General features: G+C 38.1%; 2 protein-coding genes and 1 pseudogene across 3 annotated transcripts; all 3 read right to left on the bottom strand.

The window, feature by feature from the left end:
* Positions 1–303: 303 nt before the first annotated feature.
* Positions 304–4121, bottom strand: LOC104586605 ((S)-scoulerine 9-O-methyltransferase-like). The gene is made up of 4 exons (XM_010243893.2): positions 3865–4121; positions 1838–3092; positions 1704–1768; positions 304–1523 (listed from the first exon to the last, which is right to left on the bottom strand). Exons 2-4 carry the CDS (start codon positions 3084–3086, stop codon positions 1140–1142), a joined length of 1698 nt encoding a protein of 565 aa, XP_010242195.1. The 5' UTR covers positions 3087–3092; positions 3865–4121; the 3' UTR covers positions 304–1139.
* A 2246-nt stretch (positions 4122–6367) lies between these two features.
* Positions 6368–20689, bottom strand: LOC104586607 (calcineurin B-like protein 10). Of its 2 annotated transcripts, XM_010243894.2 has the most exons (9): positions 20529–20689; positions 20241–20412; positions 20016–20098; positions 18886–18945; positions 15898–16006; positions 15745–15797; positions 13976–14056; positions 13773–13885; positions 6368–6827 (listed from the first exon to the last, which is right to left on the bottom strand). In XM_010243894.2, exons 1-9 carry the CDS (start codon positions 20589–20591, stop codon positions 6767–6769), a joined length of 795 nt encoding a protein of 264 aa, XP_010242196.1. In that variant the 5' UTR covers positions 20592–20689; the 3' UTR covers positions 6368–6766. The 2 variants fall into 2 exon arrangements, with proteins under 2 accessions (XP_010242196.1, XP_088746196.1); XM_088890070.1 differs by lacking the exon at positions 13976–14056.
* LOC148790569 (uncharacterized) lies at positions 16594–17694 on the bottom strand (annotated as a pseudogene).
* Positions 20690–27287: the final 6598 nt, after the last annotated feature.

The raw sequence follows: 27287 nt of genomic DNA, 5'->3' as shown, positions 1-27287 counted from the left end.
TTCGCCGTAGGGGTGTCAATTGGACTGGTCCAAAATAATTGAACCTAGTCCATTTATAATAGGCTCACATTGGACTGGATAGGATTGGACCAAATCCAGTCCAATTGACACCCCTACGGCGAAGATCGTCCGAAATGTTATGGGGCTGGGATTTCTTCTTTAATAAAAAACAACTATCACATGGGATCTACTAGCTGTAAAATCCTGATTGAGCTTCGTAGCCAGTTGCACACGTCTTGTTTGTTGCAGGTCCAAGGTGATCCCGTCACTTTCTCCATGTTAAAACTTCTTAATGCCAATCCAAGCAAACAAAAGTATTCTTTTGTATATCTAAGTTCATTGTTGACACTGTAGAGTTTCCACTCTTTAATTCAGATCACAGCAGGTGCAACACGTAACCAATATAGACAATTTCAACAACCCGAATGATGGTCATGGTACCACTACCAATGCAATTCTTGTTGTTCATGCGCCAATATTTGTTAAAAAGATCTTCTCACTTTACCTCCAATCCAGGGAGGTGTCATGTGTGCTAACACTTTGATGATAAACATAGATCAACCAGGCACCACAGCGCATGCGCATGCAGTGGAAGTTCTCTCTTATAGCATGGCCACTTTAAATCAGATGTGAACCGTCGGAGACTGTTTTATACACAGCAATGAGTGAGTTCAGGCATGAGTTTGAGTCTCTCTCAAGTTCATCAATACCCTCGTTGAATTTCTTCCTGATTCATGGTTTCTGGGTTCCTTCTTAATCAGTAGGTAAATGATCAATTCGATGACTTGGGCAACTTTTGTATGGTCTGATTGATAATTCAAGCACCACCTCTTATGTGCAAGTGCAAGCTAGCCAAGGTAAAACTGCTCTCTGAAGCTGCGCATGAGGCATCGTGTTTGCAATGCATTACCTTTTTTCCTTCCTGTCAGAATAGTAAAAACATGGAGTGTCAGTGACGGTTGCCGCCTCCTGTCCCAGCTGGTTTTTCCTGTCCTGACTGTCTTCCGGGTTAAGACTGCACATGTTTAATTGTAATGGCATTTGATCGCTTTCCTGACATGCTATTAGCATCTTCAGTTCTCGAATTACCCGCTTTTTTCTTAATTGTAATGGATAAACTGGTCGGTTGTAAGACAGTACTACTGAAGTGTTGTTGGTGCCCCATTTAGAATGAAATGTGGTATGAGAAGTGTGGGGCGTGGTAAGAGGGGCCTGGGTCCACCATTCTTCTTGTACAACTCCATGACAAGTAGGCCTTGTGATATTGGGCAAAGCTTGATTTCAGAAAACCCTGCAGCCTTTGCCAGGTCGGTGTATTCTGCTATAGTTCGCTCCTTACCACCAGGATTCAATACCATCCCGAAGAGGTCTGGGGTCAATGCATTCAAAGACTCAACATTGTTTCCCAGCACCGGAGGGAGAGCGAACTCCACAACGATCACCTTCCCCCCATTAGGCAATGCCTCCCAGCAATTTTTTAGCAACCTGGTGCATCGGGCATCATCCCAGTCATGAAGGATCCACTGCAACCATGAAATATCAACTTCCAAATTAGTTGTCATTTCATTTTTTGTTTCTAGAGTGTCCAGATCCAACCCATACCCATTCTTCTCTTAATATTCTCCATTTCAGCATTTCTCTATGCCACAAACTTCTACAGGTCAAAACTATAATCATTGGACAGGACCAATCAGAAAACATACCTTCAACAGAATAGCTTGTGCTATTGGTACCTGTTCAAACATGTCTCCTGCAACATGCTCTACACCTGGGAAAATGATATGTTAGAGAGAGAGAGTTGTTGGAGAGAGAGAGAGAGAGAGAGAGAGAGAGCAACCTGGGAATTTAGGAGCATCAGCAATAACATGTGGTAACTCAAAATTGATACCCCGAATATGTGGAAACCTAGAGACAATCATACCAAGCAAGCTTCCAGTGCCTCCTCCAACATCCACCAACTCTCTGATATCATTGAAACCCTTGTACACCTTCAACACCTCATGGAAGAAGATCGCTGACCTAGTCCCTAGGGCTTGATCAAACACTGCCTTCATTCCTGGCTCTTTGGCTGCATACTCCAAGAAACTCAAACCGTGAGCCTTGTTGAATGGTATACATCCCTGTTCAAGTACAGCATCTTTAAGCAGATATAGACTCTCTATGACTGCCTTTTCAGAGCTAGCTAGCACTATTGGTGCTACCGAAGCTCCTTCTCCATTTGTGGTAACTAGACTGCGTGACTTGCTTGTCAATCCATATACCCTTTCATGTTTCTTCTCCCCTTCATTGCATGGTCTCATAGACATGGATAGGATGCAGTTTGCACCAAGCATCCTGAGTATACGGTCCAAAGCAGTAGCTGCATTCGGATTTGTTGTAGGCATCTTGGTAACCATCTCTGATGATGATAATTGTGCTCCAGGTCCAGCTTCAGCAATTATATTGAAGACATCGAGCTCAATAGCTGCTCTTATGGACATCTGTATGCATATTAATCTTCCCAAGCCCCATCCTGTACTATCTGATATATCAGTTTCAGCAGCCTGAGCAGCAGCTGATGCCTTTTGTGACCTTAACATGCGAGATTTTGAGGGCTTTCCAACGTCATGATTGTGGTTTGGTTCAAATTGGCAGACACGATATCTACCATTTGGTTGGAGTGCAATAACCATGTGTGCCAAACAGCCAGTTCTTGTTTCTGGACGATGATTTTTCACATCTCGTTTATCATGACTGCGATGACCTTGTCTTGAGCAGCAAAACAACCTACGCCGCACAACACCATCTTTGCATTTGTTTGCCCAGCTTCTTCGAATACTGAAACCAACCTTTCCACCATATTTGTTGTAAAAATTATAGGCACGCTCTTCAGATTCAAACTCCATATCGATTTCTGGTACCCCGTCACTTCCCTTGGTCTTGTCCTTCACAGGCCTATTGGACTCGGCTACTACCTCAAGATGAGCAAGTTCTGTGCTCTGGCATTCCTCCTCCAAGTCGATGTCAAACCTAGGTGCTGATGGAAGTCCGACCTCCATATCATCTTCATGTGGACTACCTGAGATACTAGGGTCTCCACCATCCATTGCCCCCTTCAATGTCAAATCAGACTTAGAATGTATTGTATAAAAGTTAACTAAAACATCTTTCTTTTTTCTTCTCTTAAAAAGAAAGCAAACCATTTGATTATACTATCTATCCATCTTCAGTATCAAATTCAAATGACTCTAAGAGAGATACACCAAATCTTAGAGGAGCAAGGCTTCTTTAGATATGGCACTAAACAGAACAGAATGGCCAAACAGGATTCATGTTGATGATGATGTATTTCCACTTCGTCATGGGGTTAAAGAAGCTTCAAAAGGCTAAGCCTCCATATGGCATCTAGTACAAGTACAGATTAATGATACAAGGAGGACTAAAGGGGGGGTAGCGTAACTTCAAATATAGGCACAAATCAACCATAGTACCAAATTTAATCTAACAGATAACATACATGTTGTGATCACAAGAAAAAAAGTAATTCAAAACTAAAGAAAACACACACACACACAAAATTGTATTATTCAATTCATTAACCAAATAAGTCTCAACAAAACCGACAACGAATTAGAGCCGTGTAAATTTGAAGGGGATTGGGCAGGAGGAGGAGGAGAAATAATTGATTATCGATTATTTCCTTGATCTGATCTTCTGAAGTGATTTTGGTCTAGCTCAGTATACAAAAAGAGTTGATTTAAGTGCTTTTGGTTTAGAATTCCCGAAAGAAAAGGAATAGCAAGGGTTTCGACGAGCCACTGTAAGTAACCAAAGCAGGGAAGCAGTGTAAAAGAAAGAGAATTTAACAAAAAAACCATGACTTACCAAATTTCGTTTGTTTGTAAAACCAAAGCGTTTAATCCAGCCTCCAACCGTCCGTGGATGCAGATGAGCCTTTGGGAATCAAAAGACCGGTGGAGAGATTCCACCGGAGGGGCATTCCGGTGGTGAAGACCAAAGAGATTCTAAGAGAGGCGGACGACGACCGTCCCTAAGCTCCAAAGACTCAGACCGAATCAGTCTGTGGGGGGGGGGGGGGTAGACTTCTTCGTTTTGGAGGATTCGGGGGAATCAACGGATCTGGATTACTATGTACCTGGTTGGCATTCAAGAGAGGCTACATTTCACGTGAGCTGTCGGGTCGTAGACTTGTAGCCAGAGACTCTACCTATCATAGATCGACACGTGGATTTGTTATCCACAAAGTCTAAAAAGGCGACACGTTTTCGACGCCGTGTGCTTTACTTTCAACTTCCTCCGTTTAGTCATACACAAGTCTAAAATTTCTTTTCGTTTTGTTTCGGGCATGGGTATCGGGGTATGGACATGGATCGACCCAACGAACTACTCAGCAGATTTGTTCCTGTAGGCCATCATAGGAGGGTGGCCATCAGGCTGTGTTCCTAATTTCATTTGATACCAATGTTTTAAAACCCGACGCGCGGAGTCGAAATAGTTTTTACCTCCATGCGGTCGAATGGATCAGACCATGCTTAAATTCATACATATATATATATATATATATATGTATAAATAAGTAATTTATCAATAAATAATATATGATTATGTTCTACATGTAATATATATTATTTTATATTTAAATTATATTTTTAATTTAGTTTTAGATTTTTTATCTGTGAAAAATATTAAAAATTGTATGAAGCCGAAAGGAATTTTTTGATAAAAATAATAGGGCAAGGTGCCAATGGGTGAACCATCCAGGTTGGATGGTTTTTGACCAAATCAACAATTTGGACTGTTTCCAGATTTTACTAACATTTGACCCAGAATCTAAAATTTAATCCGTTTATTCTTGAAACAGAAAATCCGAAATTTATGGGATATTATCTATGTGAAACTGCCCTTATCCTTCCCTTTTCTTGACGATATAGGATTAATTGAAGGCTAATAGTTGTGCAGTGGGCAGTGAAATTAATGATAACGCCCATGTAAAATGTTTTAAAAAAGTCTATATATTATATAAGTGGGATCTCCTTTCAAAAATAAACCCTCCTATTACCTTCCAAGTTCCAACATACATCCCACCAATAAGACTGTACGATGATAAATAGTGTTGGAATATATTGAAACTTTTTTTTTTATGGGAGGAGATCCCAATTCATGTATTTTATGACTGGGATAGGACAATATAAGCAATTCATTGCAATTTCTCATTCAAAGGTAACAAGAAATCTGGTGGGTAGGACCAAGTATTTGGTGGAGTTAAATTACAAGCCCTCTTTACTACAATGCAAACTGCATTATTACTTGTACTATGAATTATGAATGAAAGGAGACATGGAAACATGAGCAAAGGTACACAAAAGACTCCTGCAAGAGCATTATCATTGATTCTACAGCTTCTCTCTCTCTCTATATATAGGGAGTTAAGAGGTGCAGCTTGAATAGACCTAGCAAACTAACTAGTTTTGAATATAATAAAAATAAATAAAAAAAAAGACATTACCTAATGTTTGGTCCCAACTATCCCTGGTCTTGGGAAGGATACCGTTAGTTTTCTAATGGCAAATGTCTAACAGGGGGTCACTGGGAGATATCAAAAATGTTACGGTTAGTTTAGGAGAAAGTCATAAAAGTAAAGGTGTGCTTCAGATAAGGAGTAAGGATTATAGTTGTATAACGGACTATGGAACAAATGATATATCTAAATACATGGGACCTACAACCATTTAATTTCTCAATATAACTCATGTATTTTATCACTGGGGCATCACCATTGGTCCCACAACCAGCTGAAAGCTAATCCGAATTCTCAGAGAATAACCCTTAGGCTGTGTTTGGTTTGAAAGAAAAAGTAGGAAAAAGAAGGAAATGTAGGAAAACCTTTACAAATCTTATATTTAGACGAACCAATGTTTCTGTTCCTTTCTCTACCTTTTCCTTCAAACCAAATATAGCCTTAATTTATTAATTGGATTCAACACACATTTGCTGACTTTCTTACCAAATTAAAAAGAAAATAAAGGATGGGTTGATAATCACCCCTAGATAACGGCAGTATAAAATTATTTTTTAATGCGACATTGAGAGAGAGACCTTGAGAAAAATCCGTAAACAATTCCTAATTAGTATATGGTGTCTTTTTTTTTCTCAAATAATAAAGGTAATAAATCATATCAATTCTGTGACGTACTTATCTAGTAAAGGGCTACCATTTAAAATAGACAGGTCCATTATGTAAATATGGGTTAGTTGATCCAAATGGGTCCCTAAATAGTCAAAGCTTCGAAACCGTCCATATATAGGTTGAATATTAAAATGCTTCATGATGCATAATTCAGAGAGATGGAAAGCGAGTTCAGGTCCATTTTGGAAGCTTAACCAGGGATGATCCTTAAAGGAGACTATATCGGGCTACAAAGAGAAAAAACAGAATAAAAATTACAGACAACTGGAACACAGAGTACCTCTGCCGACAATCTTAATCAATACAATTAATTTTCCGTTCGCTGTGCAAGTATAAATTATGAAGGATTTACATCAACACACTCATGTTCAATGGCAACCGAATGCAGCAGCAATTATGGTCTGTCATGAGCTTTGGCAGAACGAGTATCCTTACCAGCCGCACGGATGATGCGAGGTATAGCTTCAAAACAGATAGAAGACCCAACTTTGTTGATGGCCTGGAGAAGTGACACGAACTGAAGCTTTCAAACACCCCTTGATGGTCTCTCTTGATGTCTTGTGCTTGTTTGTTCTATATTCAGGTGTTGTCCTCAACCTCTGTGTTGAAAACAAAACTTGGAAACACTGTAGTGATGTCCCTGTAGGATAATGAATGTATCGAGTAACATTAACATTTTGCAAGTAATAAAAGACTCGAGCAAAACTTATGACAGACTTCCTATAGGCTTATACCTATTCACCTCGACTGGCTATAGATCTATAGTGCATTTAAGCAGTTGATAATATAAGTTTTATCTCATTTACTTCATTACGTACGTAAGACTCCTAAACTATGATTCTGAAAATAAATACAAGTTACTGTAACAACCAATCGTGGGAATCAAAAAGGGCTGAAGAAAGAATATAGTCCCAATTATAGAATTTTTGTTAAAAAAACATTATCTAACCACTGACACAAATCCTATAGAAAAGTTAGGTCTCAATTCCAGGTAATCAGCGAGAGATCTACTTTAGTTGGTAAATTTTCCTTTGTTTTTGGCAGGGGTGTTTTAATGTTCAAACCCCAGACTGGGACTGAATCCCACACTTTCAGCATTCTAATTAGTAATGATTAACCCCTGATATCTACCTGAGAAATAATGTAAGTAGAAACACCATAAGCAAACACAGACTGCTTCCAAGTTGAAATACAAGTAGGGATCAAGTTGGGTTGAGGTCAACCCTAACCCAACCCAACTTTTTCAGGTTGGGTTTTGATCAGGATAGCCTGGTTTCTTCACTTCATTTTGCTAAATGTTCTTATTTTTTAGACTTAAGATTACTACATATATGTTATACATGTATTCTACCATACTACCATACATGTTTATATAATACTTGAAACATACAAAATATAGACATGTCAGTTCAGGTTGAAGCTAAGTGGGACCCATATTTTTCAACCCTATCCCCAATCTGAACTTCAATCCAAGCCGACTTTTTTGGGATGGCTTTGGGTTAACCCAGCCCAAGTTGTAACCCTAAACACAAGTCCCAATTGGAAAGGCTGAAAATCCAAAACCAACAGTCACCCAGGAATTATTTTCAATCATCAAGGCCATAATAAAGACATAAATGGGGTTTAGTGTCTCTTGGGAACAAGAAGATATGTGTAGTTATGCCAGTTACTTGGTAAAATTCAAAAAGGCAGTAACACCATTTTGTTGTGTGAGGCTACTAGAGTGGGAGTTGAGGTCCGTAGGCTTTGAAGGCCACGGGAAAGTTTGTGGCGACAGGCCATTGGAAAAAAACTTTGAAGGTAGAAGTTAAGGAGTTCCTGATTGAAGAAATGAGATTGAAATGTCTGCTGAGCTTGAAGAAGATATGTAGTAGGGGATGGTGCTGCTACAAGGTTTGGGAGTGATTGAATGGCTCAAAGATTTTGTGAAAGGAGCGAATAACGAAGGTAAGCAACCCAACTGGAAGGGGTACCCTTCAGAAGCTGGAAGAAGATATGTAGTAGAATGCAAGAGAAACTCTAAAGGTTCATTTATATCACTGGTTGAATACTTTGGTAAGGGTAGGAAGCAGATTGTCTGTTTCCCATAGGGAATAAAAGGTCAGGGTTGGAAGGAAGTTAACGAGATGTTAAGTGAGCTGTTGCATTGGACGGCTGGCTAAACAAGTAGAAAATTTAACAGAGAAGGAAAAGAAACTTATTACTGCTAGCCAGGATGTGCCTGGCAAGAAAAAGGTTCTAATACTGGTGAATGGTGCAGGGAGACACAAAATGGAAGCTAATCTAAAGAAAGAAGACTGGGAAAATAAACTTGTAGTTGAAGCAGAAACCGGGTTTGAAGACTGGAGTAGAGTTGCAGATTTATTAACAGAAAGATTGAAGTTGAAGAGGATGTTCATTTTAACCCCTTTTGAGAAGTGTAAGGCAGTGCTGCATCTGCTTGAGAACAGAGTAGAAATTGCGTCCTTAAACATCCAAGCAGACTTTGGGAAATTTACAATCTCAAAATGGTGTCCAGGGTCAAACTCCAGAGACCTCTTTGTTGAAGATGGGGTACTGTGAGAATCTTACGCTTGCCTTTTCACTTGTGGAAGCAAGAAATTGCTGAATCTATTGCACAGATGTGTCGAGGGACACCTGAAGATGCTTACTGGGGAGATCTCCACTCTGCAGCTATCTTACCAAGTGGAGTGAAGCCAGAGGAGATACCACGAAAGATAGATCTGAAAGTGTAAGGGCAGTTTGTATCAGTCTGGATGGCTTCATCCATTGAAGCTCTGCTTTGGAAAGAGGCTCACAGCGAGGGAGATGAGAAGGTTGAAGAAGAGCTGTGCAGCACTAGGGGATTGGCTGGTTTAACAAGAATAGAAATTGCACTAAAATGGGAATGCAGATGTTGGGGGAAACCAAAAGGTAGAGAACAAGGGGAAAGTCTGATGTGTGCAGGTGAAGGAAACAGACTGGAGGGCGGCTGGACTTTTGCGCAGGTCGTAACTGGCACCAAATTAGCAGTTTTAAACAAAGAGGAGGTGATGGTTCAGGAAAGGACTAGGTCTAAAGAGTTTGACCAGTTGGAGATTGAACTCACAAGATTATAAAGTCATGTGGGCTCGCAGTCTTCAAAGATGGGCTGACAAAAGAACAAAAGCCCATGTTTCATGAATATTCAGTTGGGTCGTGGGCCAAAGGATTAAAAGAGGCCCATGTTGGCTCTTTTGAAACAGCCATAGGGGAGACACGTGAGTCACTTAAGACTAGACCTGTTCATGGGCTGGGCCGGGCTTTGTATATGTATCAACAGAATACAGTCAGGCCCAAGCCCAAGCCCGGCCCAACCATTGGGCCTAAGTCTTGAGCCTGAGCCCGACCCTCATATAAAGCCTGAAGCCCGGGCCCAAGCCCGACCAGAAATTTGAAAACAGAAAATTGTTTTCTTTTTTTATTCAATAAAAAAGTGTTTTATTTATATTAAAAACCTTCAAAACTCAAAAATAATAAACGTCTCACTATTACTTGGAAAAAAAGAGAAGAACAAAGAAAAAATATTGTATATATTTTTTATTAAATAAAATATATTTTTATTATTTAATATATTGTATCAAGTCGGGCTCGGTCTCGGGCCGGGCTTTTTTGAGAAAGCCCGAGCCCGATCTTGCGGGCCTAAAAGTATGACCAAGCCCGACTTAATAATGGGTCGGGCCGGGCCATCCCGTCGGGCTATCTGGCCCATGAACAGGTCTACTTAAGACTCACATGATCAAAAAGGGGATAACTAGGCTAGAAGGGAAAAACAGTCTATCGTCGTCTTCCTTGGGTTCTTCACCTAGTTGCCACAACTCAGGAGCAAGGTCTCTCTCCAATTGCTCCTTACAGTGGGTCCCTTCAAAGAAATTGAAGGTGTTTTCACCTGATAGATGAAATCCCATGTGCATAAAAAGAAAGATCTTTCTTAAAAGATGGGGAATGGTCTGAAAAAGAAGCCAGTGAAGATTCAGATTCAGACATGGATGGCACAGTAAGCTTGGGCATTGTTGATTTGCAAACAAAGGTGGGCATGTTGGAAGAAGATAGTTTCAATACAGAACTTCTGTTCTAGAAGAAGAAAAGGTAGTTGTCAGTGAAGTCAAGACAACTACCTTGTTAGTAAATACAACACTGCCCAAGCTTACACAGTAAGGTAGTTGTCAGCAAAAAATGATGAAATCCAAGCAAAGACAACTACAAATCCTTTATTGGGAAGGAACCCACTCTGCAAGCCAACACTCTAGCACAATCCTACAAATTTGCAACTTGTCCTATAGGAATGGTCATACTCTTGCCCAGATTCACCTTTAATCCTGAGACCACTTCAAACCAACAAAGAACTCCAAGTAACACCTCTAATTGATCAGGATCAGCGTAAAGAAAACAAAGAGTGTCATCTGCAAATTGGAGAATGTTAATTTTTCCTCTCCAGGAGCAATTGCAAATCCTTCCCAGGTTCTGGCTCCAGCTGCCCTCAGAGATCATTTCGGAAGAGTGGAGGAACAAAAGTTGAACCTTATCACTCAAGTTGAAGAGTAGGATGAGAAGGAATTCCGAGGGTTGTTGAATGAACAAGATAGAGAGCAAAGAAGACGGCTGAAAAAAGGATCTGGAACATGTGTTGCTAAGGGAGGAGATTTGTTGGAGGTAGAAATCAAGGCATTAGTGGATTAAACAAGGTGATGGGAACACCAGATTTTTCCATGATTTGGAAAATGGGCATTGAAGGAAAAATTTTGTAGCCAAATTAGAATTAGAAGGGGATAGAATTACTAACCAAGAGTTTGTTAATCATTTTATGGAAGACCTTTGAATGAGAGATTACCTTTGGAAGGTTTGGATGGCCAAGTTTGGGAGATGAAAAGAAGTTTTGAAGAAGAGGAGATTAAAAGGGCAGTGTTTTTGAAGGATAGGTTTAAGGCATCGAGCCTAGATGCAGATTTACATAGTAAGCCCAGGAGTTAATGCTACTTTTTTGGCTTTAATTCCTAAGAAGGTTGATGCTATTCATCCTAAGGACTTTAGACCAATTAGCTTGGTGACTAGTATGTACAAAATCTTAGCTAAGGCACTGTCCTTGAGGATAGAATAAGTTCTTCCTTCCTTAATCAACAAATCCCATGGGGCCTTTGTACAAGGGAGACAAATTACAAACCAGATTCTAGTAGCTAATGACTGCCTGGAGTAAATGAAAAGATCCAAGAAGAAAGGTTTTGTTTGTAAGTTTGGTCTGGAAAAGGCCTATGATTTAGTGGATTAGAAATTCCTCTTACAAGTATTGAGAAACTATGGGTCTGGAGAAAGGTAGTGTAAGTGGATTCGTGGTTGTATCGGCTCTAGTCATTTCTCTATTTTGGGTAATGGAGTGGTAAATGGGTGAAAAAAAGGCATGGTTAGAGAATTAACATTGGTGAAAAGGTTTGGAAGGATCTCCAATTTGAGAGTCAATCTTGAAAAGAGTAGTGTGGTAGGGGTAAATTTAGAAAATAGAGAAGTGGAGATTATTGCAGTCTGCGGGGTGTTTAGAGTGTTCTATCTCTACTTGGCCTATGACCTACCTGGGACTCCCGACTCCCATTAGGGGCAAACCCTAGGGAGAGTAGTTTCTAGTGCCTGGTTGTAGAGAAGTTTGAAAAGAGATTGGCTTCGTGCAAGAAGAATTATATATCTTTTGGGGGTAGAGCCACCTGGATTAAAGTTGCCCTGGCTAACCTACCAACCTATTTTCTGTCTATCTTTAGGAGGTACCCTCTAGGGAAGCTAAGAAACTGGAGAAGTTAATGAGGGAATTCCTTTAGGAGCTGGGGGAAAGTAGGAAGGATCATCTATTAAAGTGGGAGGTGGTGTGGAGAAGTAAAGAGGAGGTTTGGGAATATGGAATATAATGCAAAATAATACAACATTATTGGGGAAGTGGTTGTGGAGATGGCCATTAGAGAGAAAGATTGTGGCATGATGGGATGTTGGGATCTCTCGGTGGGCAACTTGGGCAACACCTTGGAAGGCAATTCACAATAATCTCCCTTAACTTCACAACTTTGTTAGGTGTAATGGTAATTCGGTCCTTTTCTTGGATGATACTTGGGTTGGAGAGGCTCCTTTGAAGGACCTCTTTCCTCCCTTATTTACGATCTCTTGGTTTAAAAAAAGAGCCTGTATCAAAATTTTTTTCCCATTAGGAAAACTCCTTTTGCACCAGTTTGGGATTTTGGTTTCTGGAGAGGCTTAAGGGATGAAGAGATTGAGAGTCTAACCTGCTTATTAAGTTTTCTTGAAAAATTTTGTTTGGATCCCACGGTGCCAGACAAAAGGATTTGGACACCTTTGCTCTTGGGTTATTTCTCTTGTGCTTCTTTCTTTAAGACCCTTTGCTGTTCTCTGTCTCTACAGTCTTTCCCTTTTAAGGAGGTTTAGTGCAGGCCTGTACCCCCCAAGGTTTTGGCATTCTATTAGGAAGTGTTCTATGGGAAAGTAAACACCTTGGATAATCTACAAAAGAGAAGACTTTATCTTTGCATCTCACCTAATTAGTATACTTTTTGCAGATCTCATGGTGAGGATTGTTACCATTTGCTAATTTCCCATTCTGTTACTACAGAGTTGTGGGATTGGTTCTTCTCGATTTTGGGTGCAAGTGGAATAGGCCAGCAAAAGTAAGCATGCTTTTTGACCCATATACCTTTGCTTGGCACCAATGAAGAGGAAGGATAATGTGGATGTGTGCAAGAGCAGCTTTGCTATGGACAATGTGGAAAGAAAGGAATGCCAGGTTATTCTAAGAGAAGGAGAAAAGCCAACATGAACCGAAGGAGTGTATCTTGTATAGGACTATCTCGTGGCTGAAATCCTTGGACTTATTTCACCAATTTTCTTTTAATGATCTTTGGAGACATTGGGCAGCAGCAGCAGCAAGCAGCTCCTCTCTGAAAATCAAGGTGTACATGAGTTGGGTACCCCCTCCTGAAGGCTTTTTGAAACTAAATTTTGATGGCAGTAGTCAAGGTAACGCAAGTCTCTCTACGATGGGAGGGGCTCTAAGGAATGAAAGTGGTACTGTGGCTCTCTTATGCTCTTTAGGTGAATGGGACTCCACCAGGGCGATACTTCTAGCTGCCCTTCAAGGGGTACAACAGTTTGCAGTACAACTAGGAGTGGAACAGCTAGTAATAGAAGATGGCTCCAAGGTGGTTGTGGGATGGCTACAGAACCCAAAGGCTGGTTTGGTTCTTTAAGAATGAACTTAAAAAATTCAAGTGGCTGACAAGAAATCTATGTGTCAGAATACAATGGATGGGAAGATCAACTAATGCTATGGCTGATTGTTTAGCCAAGCAAGGGGCAAATAGGGAACAGTTGTACTAGGCACAGTTGTAATCTGTTTTAGTTTTTGATTGTTTGGAGAGGTCGCAGCTCATGCCTCTCCATGAGTCTCTTGCATCTATTTATTCTCCCTTCTCTAATAAAATTTCCTCATTCATCAAAAAATTAAAAATAAAAAAGGCAGTAGTTACATGCTATAATAGTAATATAAAAAAGAATAAGACAAAAACAAGTGGTATACCTCAAATAAGGTAGTGTCATATTGTTCAAAAGGTTGGGGTGTCGAAGAACAAAAGCCTTCCATTCTTCTCTGTTAATTTTTCCATCCATGTCTGTATCAGCATCTTCAAATGTCTGCCCAAAAATTGATAATGTAGTAAGTTTACAGCCCTTAAAGGATTATACAAAAATAAAACAGGAAACTTAAATTGGCTGAACCCATGCCTTGTCAATAATAACTTCAAGAAGATCATCTGACAGATTCATTTCTGATTCCATCAAAATAGCAATAACCATTTGCTTAACCTGAAACAGTAATAGCTTACTAAAATAATTTTTCACAAGGTTAAAAATATTCATGGCAGAATGAAAATGATATGGATGAAAGAATATATGATGGACAACAAATTTGTGAAGAAAAACTAAAATTATCACAACCCCGTGTATCTTATTGTATCTTTGAGTTTTCAATTCACCTATTTAAAAGTGTTCTGAGGAAACTGCTTTTATTATTGATTAAACAATAAAAACAGACCTAAAACTGAAATTTGAAAAAAAAAAAAAGAGCGTAAGGTAAAAAGTCTCAATACACCCCTTCCTGTGTATTGGATGTATCGACATTTTGAACCTTGTTCTTCACTAAATGAAAATAAAATTCTTTGAGCAAACATTATTAAGATGATGGGATTTTTTTTCTTGTCAGAACAATTAAAATAAAGGATGCAAGGTAAAGAATCAAATGCTGTAAAGTGGAACAGAAATATGTACTAATTGGAAGCAGCATTCACATCTACCTGTTGTAAAACTTTGTCTTGACCTATTTTAAACAAAATTCTCTTTTACTGATTAAAAAAAAAAAAAGGAATCAAATGCTGTAACACTGCCTCCCTTACATGATGAAGCCAAAACAATGGGATGTGAAGCATAAAATCAGATCATAGCTTCCAGGGAGACAACTAATATCCCTTAATGAAAAAACTCCCTTCCACAGCACAAATCTATTCAAGTGTAGAACATTTATTGACACACTAGGGAGACAAACCAAAAGGTGATATTAAAAGGGTATGGAAGTTTTATATTCTAGTTAATATATGGAATTGAAAAAAGAAGCTCTGTTGATCAAAATCGAAAAAGTTGAACAAGGAGCTAAAGTCATATGACATATGAGTATGCTTACACAATGAACCAATGCACACACACACACAACAAACAGCAGGGGTCACCTGACTCTTAAGTCTCAAGTTTGAGACTTTCATCCCTACACATCTAGAGGTCCTGACAACTATCTCATGCCTTTGCCTTATGAAACTTTTTTTTTTTGATAGATAACTAAATAACGTTATTGGTTTATGGAAAAGGATAATATCTACATCTATGGTTACACCATCAAGGTTTGCCTAATGAAAGATTGTTCTCCCCTTCATTAAAAATCCCTTCTGATCTTATTATGAATGAACTTATGGCAAAAGTAAGAGGGTATTCATGCCAATGGGTATTAAATGGATCAAATCAAATGGTTTCCAAGGGGCTTATACATGGGATGCCCTATAGAACCATTTTCCTGAGAAAAGAAAGAGGCTAAGTACAGGACAAAACATCAAATATCTGTACTATAGAATGATAAAATGCCAAAAATCACGCCAAGACATAGATAAGCAACTGTAGATCCATTGTTCCAATTAGAAGTGCCCTTCCAAGTTCCCCAATATTGACAGGTTTGGCACTCACTTGTAAACCAAGAATTAGAAACAAATTACACATTTCAACCCATAGGTAAGTAATTCATAAACTGAGGTCTCCAAGTAAATTAATCAAAATGATAATAGATGTAGTGGAAAAACATGCATTCAGTATCCCTCCCTTTTGCATTAAAGTGCAAATCCAAGTATTCAAAGTTTCAAACTTTACACCTTTGAGTTGTGTAGCTGCAAATCTAATTATGCTACCCAAAAAAAAAACATCTAAAGTTGTGTCATACATGTCAAGATACTCACTTCTTCCCTCTCGATAAACCCAGTCTGTCTTAGATCATACAGCCGAAATGCAACTGCAGGAATTTCAGAGAAAAAACTGAAGGTGTTATACCAATTAATTATATATTTCAATTGTATATAAACAAGCAAAGAAGGGACTTCAGGAACCCTTACAATCAATTTTGTCCTCCAAAGGAGCATAAGGATGGAAGACAGTGAGTGCATGGACAAACTCTTCAAATTCAATAACACCATTTCTCTTTTCATCAAAAAGATCAAAAACCTAGAAAGGAAAAGAAAATAGTAGATAAATGCAGCACATCATGAAGCCAAAAGGGCAAACTTATACAAATATTCTTGCCTACATTTTTTTTCATGTAAGAATAAACAATTTCAAGTTTGCAAGGATACATTTTGGGATAGTGTTGCATATCTGGAAGTAATATGACTAGATAACAAGGAACCATGTGTGCATATTAATAAGAAACAAATTCCAATTTATAACTGAGATATGAAGTATCAAGCTGGTCTAGATCCCAAAGAAGGGAGGAAACATGGCTGGAAGTTGAAATAATAACCTCCAGCTCTTCATTTACAGAAGAGAAGCCATTATACACTTTAACTTCCAAAGTGCATGCAAGCGTGCCATACATATTTTTAATCTACCTTATCATGCTCAGGCTAAGCATTGAAGATTGGTTACCACTGTTACCTTGATACATGGCAGGGGTGCCAAGTATTCAAGTGTCCATAATTGTTCATCATGTCAACCTTTAGAAATCAAGGCAAGGGGACATGACAATGAATAATAAAGGATTTTTGGCTCTAGTGACCCTTTAACTTTGCTCATTACCATCCCTCCCTCCCCCCCTCTCCTCTTTTCTTATCCTCTTTCGTTTCTTCTTGTTTTTTCTTTCTCTTCTCTCCTTCCACCCAATCCCCTACACTGCCCACCACCGTCCCTAAGTGTCCTCCCACAGCCAAATGATACCCACCAATCTCTCTCTCTCTCTCTCCTTCACATCCTTTTTCTTCTTCTTTTTCTTTTTCTCCCCTCCCCTCCTTCAATCCCCTATTCCACTGCCCACTACCATCCCCGAGTGCCCTCCCAACTATATCCTCCTGATCCCAATCTGTACCACTTCAATGGCATAGGATATACCAACAACAACGACGGTGAAGGCAGTGGTGGAGGAGCGATGATAATGAGCAATAGGACGAGGTGGCGGAGGTGGAGCTGGGGCTGGGTAATAAACCTCTGTTGGGGCTGGATAATGAATTCCAGGTGCCCGTAGTGGTACATAATTTATCTTTGGGTAATGAATAGAGAAATTCAAAATTCGATTTGTTTTCCATCGGCAGATCAACCTAATAACTAATGAATCTAATGGCTCCATCAAACTCAACCACAAGATGTTTGAACAAGACACGAACTTCTCTGATTCCATTCGGGGTTTCCGTCTCCTCTGTTAATTGGTGTTTTATGCTTCTGCATCTGCAGTGGTTGCTTCTGTTGTGACTCATCGTTGACAATTGAGATGACAGCATAGGTGCAAAACTTTTGGAAGAAATTGAAGGCTTTAAGATGCCTGCAAGAGATCACTTTGAGTTGGAGGTTACAGGATTCCTGGGTGGTCGTGTGGTTTAGTTGTAGAGAATAGGGGATTGGGTAGAAGAGAAGAGAGAAAGGGAAAAAAACGAGAAGAGAAGAGAAGAGGGGAGAGAGAGAGGTGGGTATTTTAATTGGGACCCACATGTTATTTTTCCCTTGAAAATGAGTCGAAAGAGCCTTTTTTTTTGTTTTCTTTAACAGAACTGTCAATGGCATCTCTAATGTAATTTGTTTTTGTCTTAAAATGGCCTTTTCACCATAGTTTGAGTGGGAAGTTGGCCCTTTTGCAAAGTCCAAGAGTCACTAAAGCCAAAAATCCTATAAAGGACATAAATAATGTTAAGACATTGAGAAGAATATGAAAATTAAAAACAGGAAAACCAAAGTGTTGCTACCTTACATGTCCTTTCTCATGACACCTTGTCTAAGAGTGCCTAGTGCAACCTTTTTTTTTTTGCCAACTTCAGATTGGAACATGATCAGGATGTTAAAGAAATTATGTGCACAGTGCAAAGTATTGATACACATTCCAAGTTTTTACACGGCTAAACTAACCCATCAGTTTGGAGGTGTCATATCCACACATAAATCAGACAAATACATTTATTTTCATCAAAGAGGAAAAAGAGAAGAATATATAGAGAAAATTATCTCAGAATAATGCTGGAACTTGTATATTCTACTAGGTTTGAACTCAGAGCTGGTTCCTGAATATATCCATATTCTTGTGTGTTAAAGAACATTGTTGATATCCTTAACATGGCTTCACCAAGAAACAGAATCATGCCTCCAAAAAGCAAATCCAAGTTCTTTCAACAACATAAACTGTAGTTCAACATGCCATAACCCCATGAATTGACCAAGATGCAGTAAAATTTAGAGGCTCATGATGTCAGTTAGGAGTTAGGACTTCACTGACATCCAAAAAAGTCTTTCCCATGAAACAGAATCATGATGCATAAGGCCATAAACCCTGCGATGGTTCCAGTGATCTTGGGTCTTTGGAGGGGTGGACTGGGTAACCTCATGAATCTTTGTAATGAAGAGGATACCCTCAGACTCAAACCTGTCATGCTTGTCAGCCCAAGATTTTACCATTCTACCAGGCAATGGCACCCTACTCAGAATTGCATCCCCTAAAAGTAAATCTAAGTTTTTTCCAGCAGCATGCATGTATACATGTCCGAAGCTCTACTTGACAAAGACTAATCCCTACTATTTGGTATTAGCTATATAAATCCTTTTTTGTTATAGGTTAGCTATATAAATTCTGTTCTACCATTGAATTCTATAAAGAGCCATGTCCTCATTCAAGTTTTAAGTCCTACATAAATTCTGAATTCTCACTAATACATAGTCCCCTTAGGCCTTCCCCTTGCTCTATCAGAGCCTTCTATTTGCACCAAGTTACATGTATGTCATAATCAACATGCCATGATTCCATGAATCAACCATGGTCGGAAGAAATACAGAAACTCATGATGCCACTTGGTATGAATTTATAAAGGGAAATATTAAAAATAATGATAGAATAGTTTTTATGGATTTACCCTATCCAAAAAAAGATTTTCACCAGATGGAGTCTTGAATAATGCCAACTGCAGCTCTTCCTACAAAACAGATAAGACGCTTTTTTGATAAGTAAACAGATATGACACATTAAACATAACCATATGAGACAGACAAGGTTTGCAAAAACATACAAAGTAAATACAGGAAAGTCGCTTAACACTTACAAAAGGATCAAGGTATGCCATCAGAGTAAAAACTGGCAAATCTAGCCCAAGGTAAAGGACAGCTCCTATACATTAGTTATAAGATGCTAACGAGTATAAAATGGTTTCAGTGGGTTTTGATAAATCCTACAGTGTTCAAATGACATTGACAACTCAATGAAAATGTGTTTCCAGGTTCTCATTTCAATTATGCTACATGGGCCTGAAGTTTGTTTACCACCTACAACATGTGTGTTTGTTCAAAAACTGAATTACACAGAATAATGTATTTAGTTCTGCATTGAAATTGTGTTTAGTGAATCTAGATTCTCCTATTTTATGGTTAACCAATTGCTTACTTCATCAGTGGTGGTGACCATAAGTATGATCACAGTGGCGGGAGTTCTGTACATATAGTATATATGAATGTATTATTTTGTATTTGCCCACTATTATGTCATTTTTTTTATTTCTAGTGTTATCTTAAAAACGTGTATTGAGGCAAGACAAAATCAAATGAGATGGAACTTATAACATCATCTAGATTAGGTCCTATCTTAATAATCCATTACCATGAAGAGGAGAGTGGCTAGTCATTGGCAACTTCAAGCCTATAGCCCATTAATCACGACAAGGGACTTACAAGGTTTATAGAAGACCCAGAATTCTCCAAATAACTCTTACTAAACAGGAGGATTTTCAGAGCTGTCATATTTGATAAGTACGCATAATTAAAAGCAAGCCATCAAAATTCAAGCATTTCAAAAGGCAGGAAATTCTCCAAAAGAAATGGAATATCCACACAAACACAGAATATGTCACTTGCACTCTTTGGAACTTAGATTCTGAGTGTCCAGGAAGTTCTCCTGAGAATTTAAAAGTAACAGAAAATCTACCATAGCAAAGAAAAAAAGAAAGTTGGAAATTGATCCGTGGATGATTCAGATGCGAATCTTTGCACCTACCTTGTGTATTAAGCCATCGTCAATAATGGAGCTACTGAGCTTCTTGAACAGCTCGTGCAAGGCCTCCACTTCGTTCACGGTAACTATCATAAAGGAACCCAAAAACAAAAATGATCAGGCCGAAGAGAAAATGCAAGAATCCTAAATGAAAAATAACCACAAATTAAACAGAAAATTAGGAGGCAAATAAAAAGAAAAAATTAGAGGGGGAAAATTAAAACGAACATGGTGTATTCTTTGCGAGGCGAGCAAGGTCATGATATCTATATGAAGGCTTCTTGTTGTTGGGGTGGCAATCGAAGCAATCGGCCATAGCGAATATGAGTACTTCAATTAACGCAATAAACGGTATGAAAGCCGCACATAGCCGCTCCCCCATTGACAGAAAGCTCGACGTCTGTTCCACGCCCACAAAATTAGCAAGAAAAAGAAAAAGAAAATTAAGACAAAAAAGATCAGGAGGATTAGAATCTGAGGACGAAGAATAAATAAAGATTAGAAAAAAATGATTACCCATTCGTTGCTGTTGTTGGTGGTGGTGGTGGTGCTGTTGCTGCCGTGATTCCTTCGCGCCATTTCTCTCTGCAACAACTCGAATCCAGACCTGACCTGCTACTCCATTTTAAGATGCGTGTGCGTTAATTCGATTGACAATAATAGTGGCGCCATTTGAATTTCATTAGCGTTTTTTATACAGTTTAGCCTGACGATGAATGTTTATTTTTTTGGGTAAAATACAAAAACTTCCCCTAAGTTTTCTGACAATCATAAAAACCTCCTTTATGTTTATATTTTAGCAAAAACCTCCCCTGCATTTTTTAGAAAATATGCAACTACCTCCCTTCGTAGACAAAAAAGCCGAAATAATGTGTTTGATTTTTGAAAATGCCTATTTTACCCTTATGCATATCTATTTAGATGTAGATTTATTAAACTTTCCTCCAAAACATTGTTCATTTTCTTCCCAATAACAAAAAACCAGAGTCGTCATTTCTCTCTTTCTCTGTCTCGGCCTTCTGTTTGGCCTTGGCTACATCTCGGCTTTTGCCTCTTTTGCCTTCCTAATCTCGTGCACCATCTCCACTCGATCGAGTCTTTATCAGTTCTTTCTTTGCCTGCAATTTCACAAACACCCACCACCACACAAGGAAAATAAGAAACATTGTGGTATCTCGGCCTCACCAGTCGCTACAATGAGGCCAACTTGAATGTGTTTCAAGGTATTTAACTAACACAACTTGCATTTCAACCTCTTTTGTCTTGTGTCAATAATTCCAAAGCTGAATATCGGATAAGATTAGACTTGTAGGGACGAATAATTGGTAGAAGACTATACGATAGCTAACAAGTTTGTCTCGAGTGTGTCTCAAGGTATTTAATTTATACCTATCAAGCATGTACAAGTTGAATGTCCATGAAAATGGGTACTTTTGGAGACAAAACATGAATTGGTGGAAGACGATGGCACACCTTATGTAAGCTGGAGTAGTGATGAGAGATGTCTAATCGAATCCCAATAGCACTTGTGGCATCCATCGATTTTGTTTAATTCCATGAGATGAATCCCCTTTCAACTTTGTATTAAAAATTTCTTCTTAAAATTGAATTATTTGAAGTAAACCCATCAGTCAAATTAAGTTTCATGCCAAACCCATTACTGAATCAGGTACCGGTTAGAAATTACACTTAAAAGGTATTCATCATTGACCCTTGAAAAATATAGCAAAACTATTAGCTATTTTAGGCTTGAATAGCCATTTGGCCATTTGAATACTGTAACGAGTTGCAGCCTAATTGCAACTTTTCGTTTTTCCTATAAAACAACCCCAACTTGCAAACTTTTGTTTTTCCTATAGACTATTTTTGAAGAGGAAGAGAGGAAATGGGGGCGATAGATTAATAGACCATGTCTCAAGCTCTTGGAAATTGATTCTGTTCAGGAGAAACCATGGCCATGGGTATGCGATGAAAGGCTGATGGCCTCTAGTTCTTACTTCTTAGGAATAAAATGATTAGTGTTTTGGAGGAATGGCAAAATAGGTATTTAAAAAAAACAAATACATTAGGTCGCCTTTTCTGTCTAGAAAGGGATGAAGTTGTATATTTTCTAAAAAGTATAGGGGAGGCTTTTGCTGAAGTATAAACATAAGGAAGGTTTTATGATTGCTAGAAAACTCAGGGGAGGATTTTGTATTTTATCATTTTTTTGGTAGAAAGATGATGAATATATTAAAACAAACTCTATAAGAGATATCCAAGCGGTGTTATTTTTATTATTTTATTTAGGACAATTTTTATGGTCACAAAGAGGTGCCGTAATCAATCAAAATCTCGTATCAATTTCAACAAATATAATCCAATAAAAAAATGGCAAATAATCCACGTGGTATTAAAAAAAGAAAAATCAATAATGCCGAAAAAATATGACATGGAAAGAGCTTTAACCAATCAATTTTGATAAACAAACCCACCCATGTGAACTTATCAAAGTGCACATGAATTTCCTTTTGCTACTACATGGTTTTATCACTTTTATGGGGGAAAACTTCGTGTCCCGAATCCCGATATGTTTTTTACAGATGGCTCATCACACTGAATTAACAGCATGTACTAACCGATGGCTCCTCACACCGACGTAACAGCATGTTCTAACCGCACGTTGGTAACCTTTCTCTTACTTGGCTGTGAATTAATTGTGAGAAACAAATCTCAATTTGAAAACTTCGGCTGTTAGCATAAGAACAAAACTCCTTATAGATATCAATAGTAGTGTTCATGGTTCGATTAATCATACATCTTTATTTTTTTAACCGAACTCGTGGTATCAGTTTTTTGAAAAACGGATAACTGAAATCAAATCAAAGTCAATCGATTAATCATTCAATCGGTTCGATTAACCATTAATTCGATTTATCAGTTTTTTTTATAATATTATATATAATAAATAAATATATATATATATATATATAATATGTATGTCAGTTGGTTTGGTTAACTGAAACTGAATTGATACTTTCAGTTTTTCCAAAATACTGAACCAATCGGTTCAGTTTCATTGGTTCGGTTCAATTTTTTTATTTTTTGCCTTTTTTTTTTCTTTCACCCCTAGTTATTTTTGAAGGAGAGAAATGCTATTAAGAATGTAACTAGAACAACTTTACCATCTTCTACAATCATGCATTCAAAGAAGCAAACTTTGTCGCTCAGTGACTTGCCAATTTTGATCATAAAACTAATTTAGGTGGTGTTTGGAATCATGGGCATTTTTAATAAACACTGCCACATAGGTGCTATTTCATCATTTAGCCCATCATGTCGATCCGCATGTATAGAGACTTGCAAAAATTGGCATTGATTTATGTGTACACCTACTGTTGGGGGAAGCTTTCAACGATTAGGCATTTATTCACCGTTATGTTGATGTAGTGTTTAATGGTGCTTAATTGTCAATAAACAATTTCATTATTATTTTTCTCGATTTTATAAATAAATCAAGTATAAACGTTTAGTAAATAAATGAAAGCTATATGTTTTGTATTCCTATTCTATCAAAAAAGAAAAGAAGAAGAAGAATACTAGAACCCATTTGGTTGCAATCACCATTTTACTCTATATTCATGTTGATGTCTTATGCAATGAAGCTTTAAAGTAGTATACACTGTTTTCTTTTTTATTTTTTCAAATATCTAAAAACTCTCTCTGGTTTTAATGGTGAGATATCGTTTTCATACCAATCTCTTACCCACAAACTCTTCCCATATCCCTACTGCTCACAAGACACTACCTCATCGTGTGGGCTTAGATTCTATGGTATTAGCGCAAATGGTTTCAATGATTGTTTAAAATTGTTTGGGTATCATACCTTTTCCTGTATCATGTATCATAGATTTAAAATAATAAATATAAATAATATAAGCAAATAAGTGTAAAAGATAAGTATGAAGTCAGAAAAGATGGAAAGTCGCCACTTGCCAGCTGGCATAGAGGGTTTTAGGAAACTCGATATCGGAATTCAGATGGACTCCCCCAGCACATCCAACGATGCATTAGTAACATCTCCACGTAAGATTAGATATTTCCAATACACGCTAGGATGTGGGGAGCCGATCCCAAAAACTCTTGGGATCCAATCGAATCCCGTCTTTCACCAATTGGTGTTGGTGGATGACTTATGACTACTCCAGTCATGAAAGGGTGGATGTGGAAATGTCACCAAAACCCCAGTACGATAAGAAAAGTCACAAGTCACAACACAAACCAAACCCACAGTGTTGCTTGCTTGATGTAGTTAATGTATTGCGCGTATACGCACACAGGTATAGGGAGGGGCTGGATGGGGTTGGCAAACAAATTAACAAACAGAGCTTTATCATTTTCTTAGATGGACTGCACTTTCCCCATTCCTTGTCAAGTGTTTTACTCTCTGCCTCTGCTGCTTTAATTGATCTAAATTCAACCATTTTCTCTACTCTACAACCAAATTTTTGTGTTATTGTTCATTCTGCAACTACAAGCAAACGTGCCGTGTTGGCAAACTATTTATAAAGGTCTGGACTCTGGACTCTAGACTCTGGAGGGAGTTTCTCAGGCCCAGGCCAAAGTAGCAAAATCTTAACTGAGACGAATGCGGTTTGGAGTTTGGGCATCGAACTTCCAAGAGCCAAGCTTATTCCAAATAGCAGTTTTTACTATTTTTCAGGGTCAAGCCTATTTTTTGTGTGTGTTTGGGCACATCTAATCCAATGGAGAGAGAGACTTTGGTATCAGAGGAGTTCACATTGGCGCCCCATAATGCCCCACAAGACATTTCTAGGGCTGTCAATGGGACGGGTCCAACCCGATGGATCTGATGGATTCAAACCGATTGAGCCGATTCTGGTTCCACTAATTGGAACTGGTGAATCGATTTCTGGGTCCTGATATAATGTCCCGAAACCTATTCCCCCTAGTCCCGAGCCAATTTGAGCTATATATATAGTGTACTAAATAAATTATAAATAATACATACATATAATCAAGGTTCAAAATATCGATATCGGTTTAGGTCTCCTCTATCCCCTGAACTGGTCAGACCTTCGATATACCCACTGTAGGAGCGTATTGAAGGGGTCCCGGAATGATACGTATCGGCTGATACGTAATGATACTTTGAACCTTGCATATAATATATAATATTTAATATATATATATATTAAACATTTAGTTAATACGTGATTATGGGGTGTTGATGTAACCTCGTATCGCAGTGTTCTTTCAGTCACAATTAGAGAGAGAGAGAGAGAGAGAGGGTATTTAGTGGGTGTTTGGTATCACAGTTCACATTGGTGCCTCGCAATGCCTCACAGCATACCCCAACGCAGAGATGGGATCTGCTCCTCACAAATGGGCGTTTCACATGCACATCCACCGTACATTGGGAACATCTCCCGTGAATAATAATTAATAAGTACAAGAGATATTCCCAATGCATGGTAGGATGTGTGTATGAGGTGTCAGGTGTAAGGAGCAGATCTGGTCTATGTCTCTGAGTGACAAGTATATGTACCTATGGGGTGCTGATGTGATAGCCAATCATAGTGTTCTTTTAGTCACAATTAAAGAGAGAGAGAGAGAACATTTAATGGGGACCAGATCTACTCACACATGGTGCCTCACATCGACCTCTTCTCCCGTACTTATGTATTATTATTTATAGTAGATGTTTCCAATGCACAGTGGGATGTGCCAGATCCCACCTCCATTTAATGGGTGTTTGGTATCATAGTTCACATTGGCGCCCCATAATGCCTCACAAAACATCCCAGCTCATGTATTGGGAACAGGGGCGTAGCCAAGGGGGGACCTAGGGGAGCCATGGCCCCCCCTATGGTCCAGAAATATCCATGCATAATAAATTTTTTCATGCTAGTTTCTTACCTCCCCCCACTTTCCACTTGATGGTTGACCCCCCCTATGGCCCATCGATAAGTTTTGGTCCCCCTTATAAAAAATTCTTGTCTCCACCCATGATTGGGAACATCTTCCAATGACAAGTATGCGAGATGTTCTCAATGCATGCTAAGATGTGCATGTGGGGTGAACCTAGCAGGGTGCTGATGTGATCTCGTATCATAGTTTCTTTTAGCATGTCAAGCTACTCCCGTCTTGTGTAGCTCATTCTAAAGTGTGTTTGGTATTACATGCTTTTTAATTGAACTTAAATTATAGAATTCAATTATAGTATATTTATTAATATTATTGCCCATTCTATACATCAATGCCTGCCCATAAATTAACATCAATTCCGAGCTGACACCCACCCCATTGTACTTTGGGCATAAAAATTCTAACCCTGGGCTGAACCGTCATTCTCACAAAAAAACAATATGGTGCTCATAATGTTCCACACCAACTACTCGAAACACATATCTCAAGCTAAAGTGCCTATGTGGCAATTACGAGGAGTGGAAAGGGAATCAAACACATAGAAACCAAGCGAGTGAGTTCTTCCAATTGTTGTAGAGAGAGAAATTAAGATATACCTTGGTGGGTTGTATATTTTATAAGCTGAAGTGACTCTCATATGTGATGTTTTATTTTTGTCTCATATGTGATGATACAACACATATCTCTTGCCACTCTAAATCAACCTAAAGCATTTCAGGTAGAAAGTAAGAAACATCAAGTGTTAAGTGTCAAAGGGCCTATTTGTTTGAACTCTGAATGTAGAGAATATTTTTCTGAATTCTGAAAAATGTCAAATGTCCAATTTAACCCTATATAAGAGAATTTTTATTTATCTATATATTTCAATAAAGAAACAATATTAAAAATTATTATAATAAATATTACCTAATATTAATTATTAATCACTAATTAATAAATATTTATTTTTATGATTAATTACTAAATACTTATTATTAATAATTAATATTTATTACTAACAATTAATTATTATTATTATTAATTGATTATTATAATATTATGAATATTATATTATTACTGTTCATAATTTATAATACTATTTAATATAAGTAATTATTTGTTTCATTGTAATATTATTATTGGTAAATAATATTCTAAATAATTAGTTATAATAATTAATATAAGTAATTATTAATAGCACTATAAGACGATAATGAATAATATAATTAATGAACTATTATTATAATAATAATATAATATAAATATTATGGTATATTATAATATTACATTATAATAGTATTATGGGGAAAATAAAATATTGGTGGTGGGTCCGATGGGTCTTCATATGAGATGTTATAAGTTAATTGA

Source organism: Nelumbo nucifera, chromosome 6 (genome assembly GCF_055504915.1).
Source record: "Nelumbo nucifera cultivar China Antique chromosome 6, China Antique-T2T, whole genome shotgun sequence".
In the NCBI taxonomy this organism is placed as follows: Eukaryota; Viridiplantae; Streptophyta; class Magnoliopsida; order Proteales; family Nelumbonaceae; genus Nelumbo; species Nelumbo nucifera.
Note: the sequence above shows the minus strand (reverse complement) of the source record. Positions and strands in the feature narration are given on the sequence as shown.

Excerpts from the sequence above, each read along its gene's own strand:
- LOC104586605 (XM_010243893.2), bottom strand. The coding sequence starts at position 3,086 with ATGGATGGTGGAGACCCTAGTATCTCAGGTAGTCCACATGAAGATGAT. Across the intron at positions 1,769-1,837 it reads TGATGCTCCTAAATTCCCAG|GTGTAGAGCATGTTGCAGGA; the intron begins GTTGCTCTCTCT and ends TCATTTTCCCAG. Across the intron at positions 1,524-1,703 it reads CACAAGCTATTCTGTTGAAG|TGGATCCTTCATGACTGGGA; the intron begins GTATGTTTTCTG and ends TCATGGTTGCAG.
- LOC104586607 (XM_010243894.2), bottom strand. The coding sequence starts at position 20,591 with ATGGCGCGAAGGAATCACGGCAGCAACAGCACCACCACCACCACCAAC. Across the intron at positions 13,886-13,975 it reads TTGAAGTTATTATTGACAAG|ACATTTGAAGATGCTGATAC; the intron begins GCATGGGTTCAG and ends ATTTTTGGGCAG. Across the intron at positions 6,828-13,772 it reads ATGACACTACCTTATTTGAG|GGACATCACTACAGTGTTTC; the intron begins GTATACCACTTG and ends ATTATCCTACAG.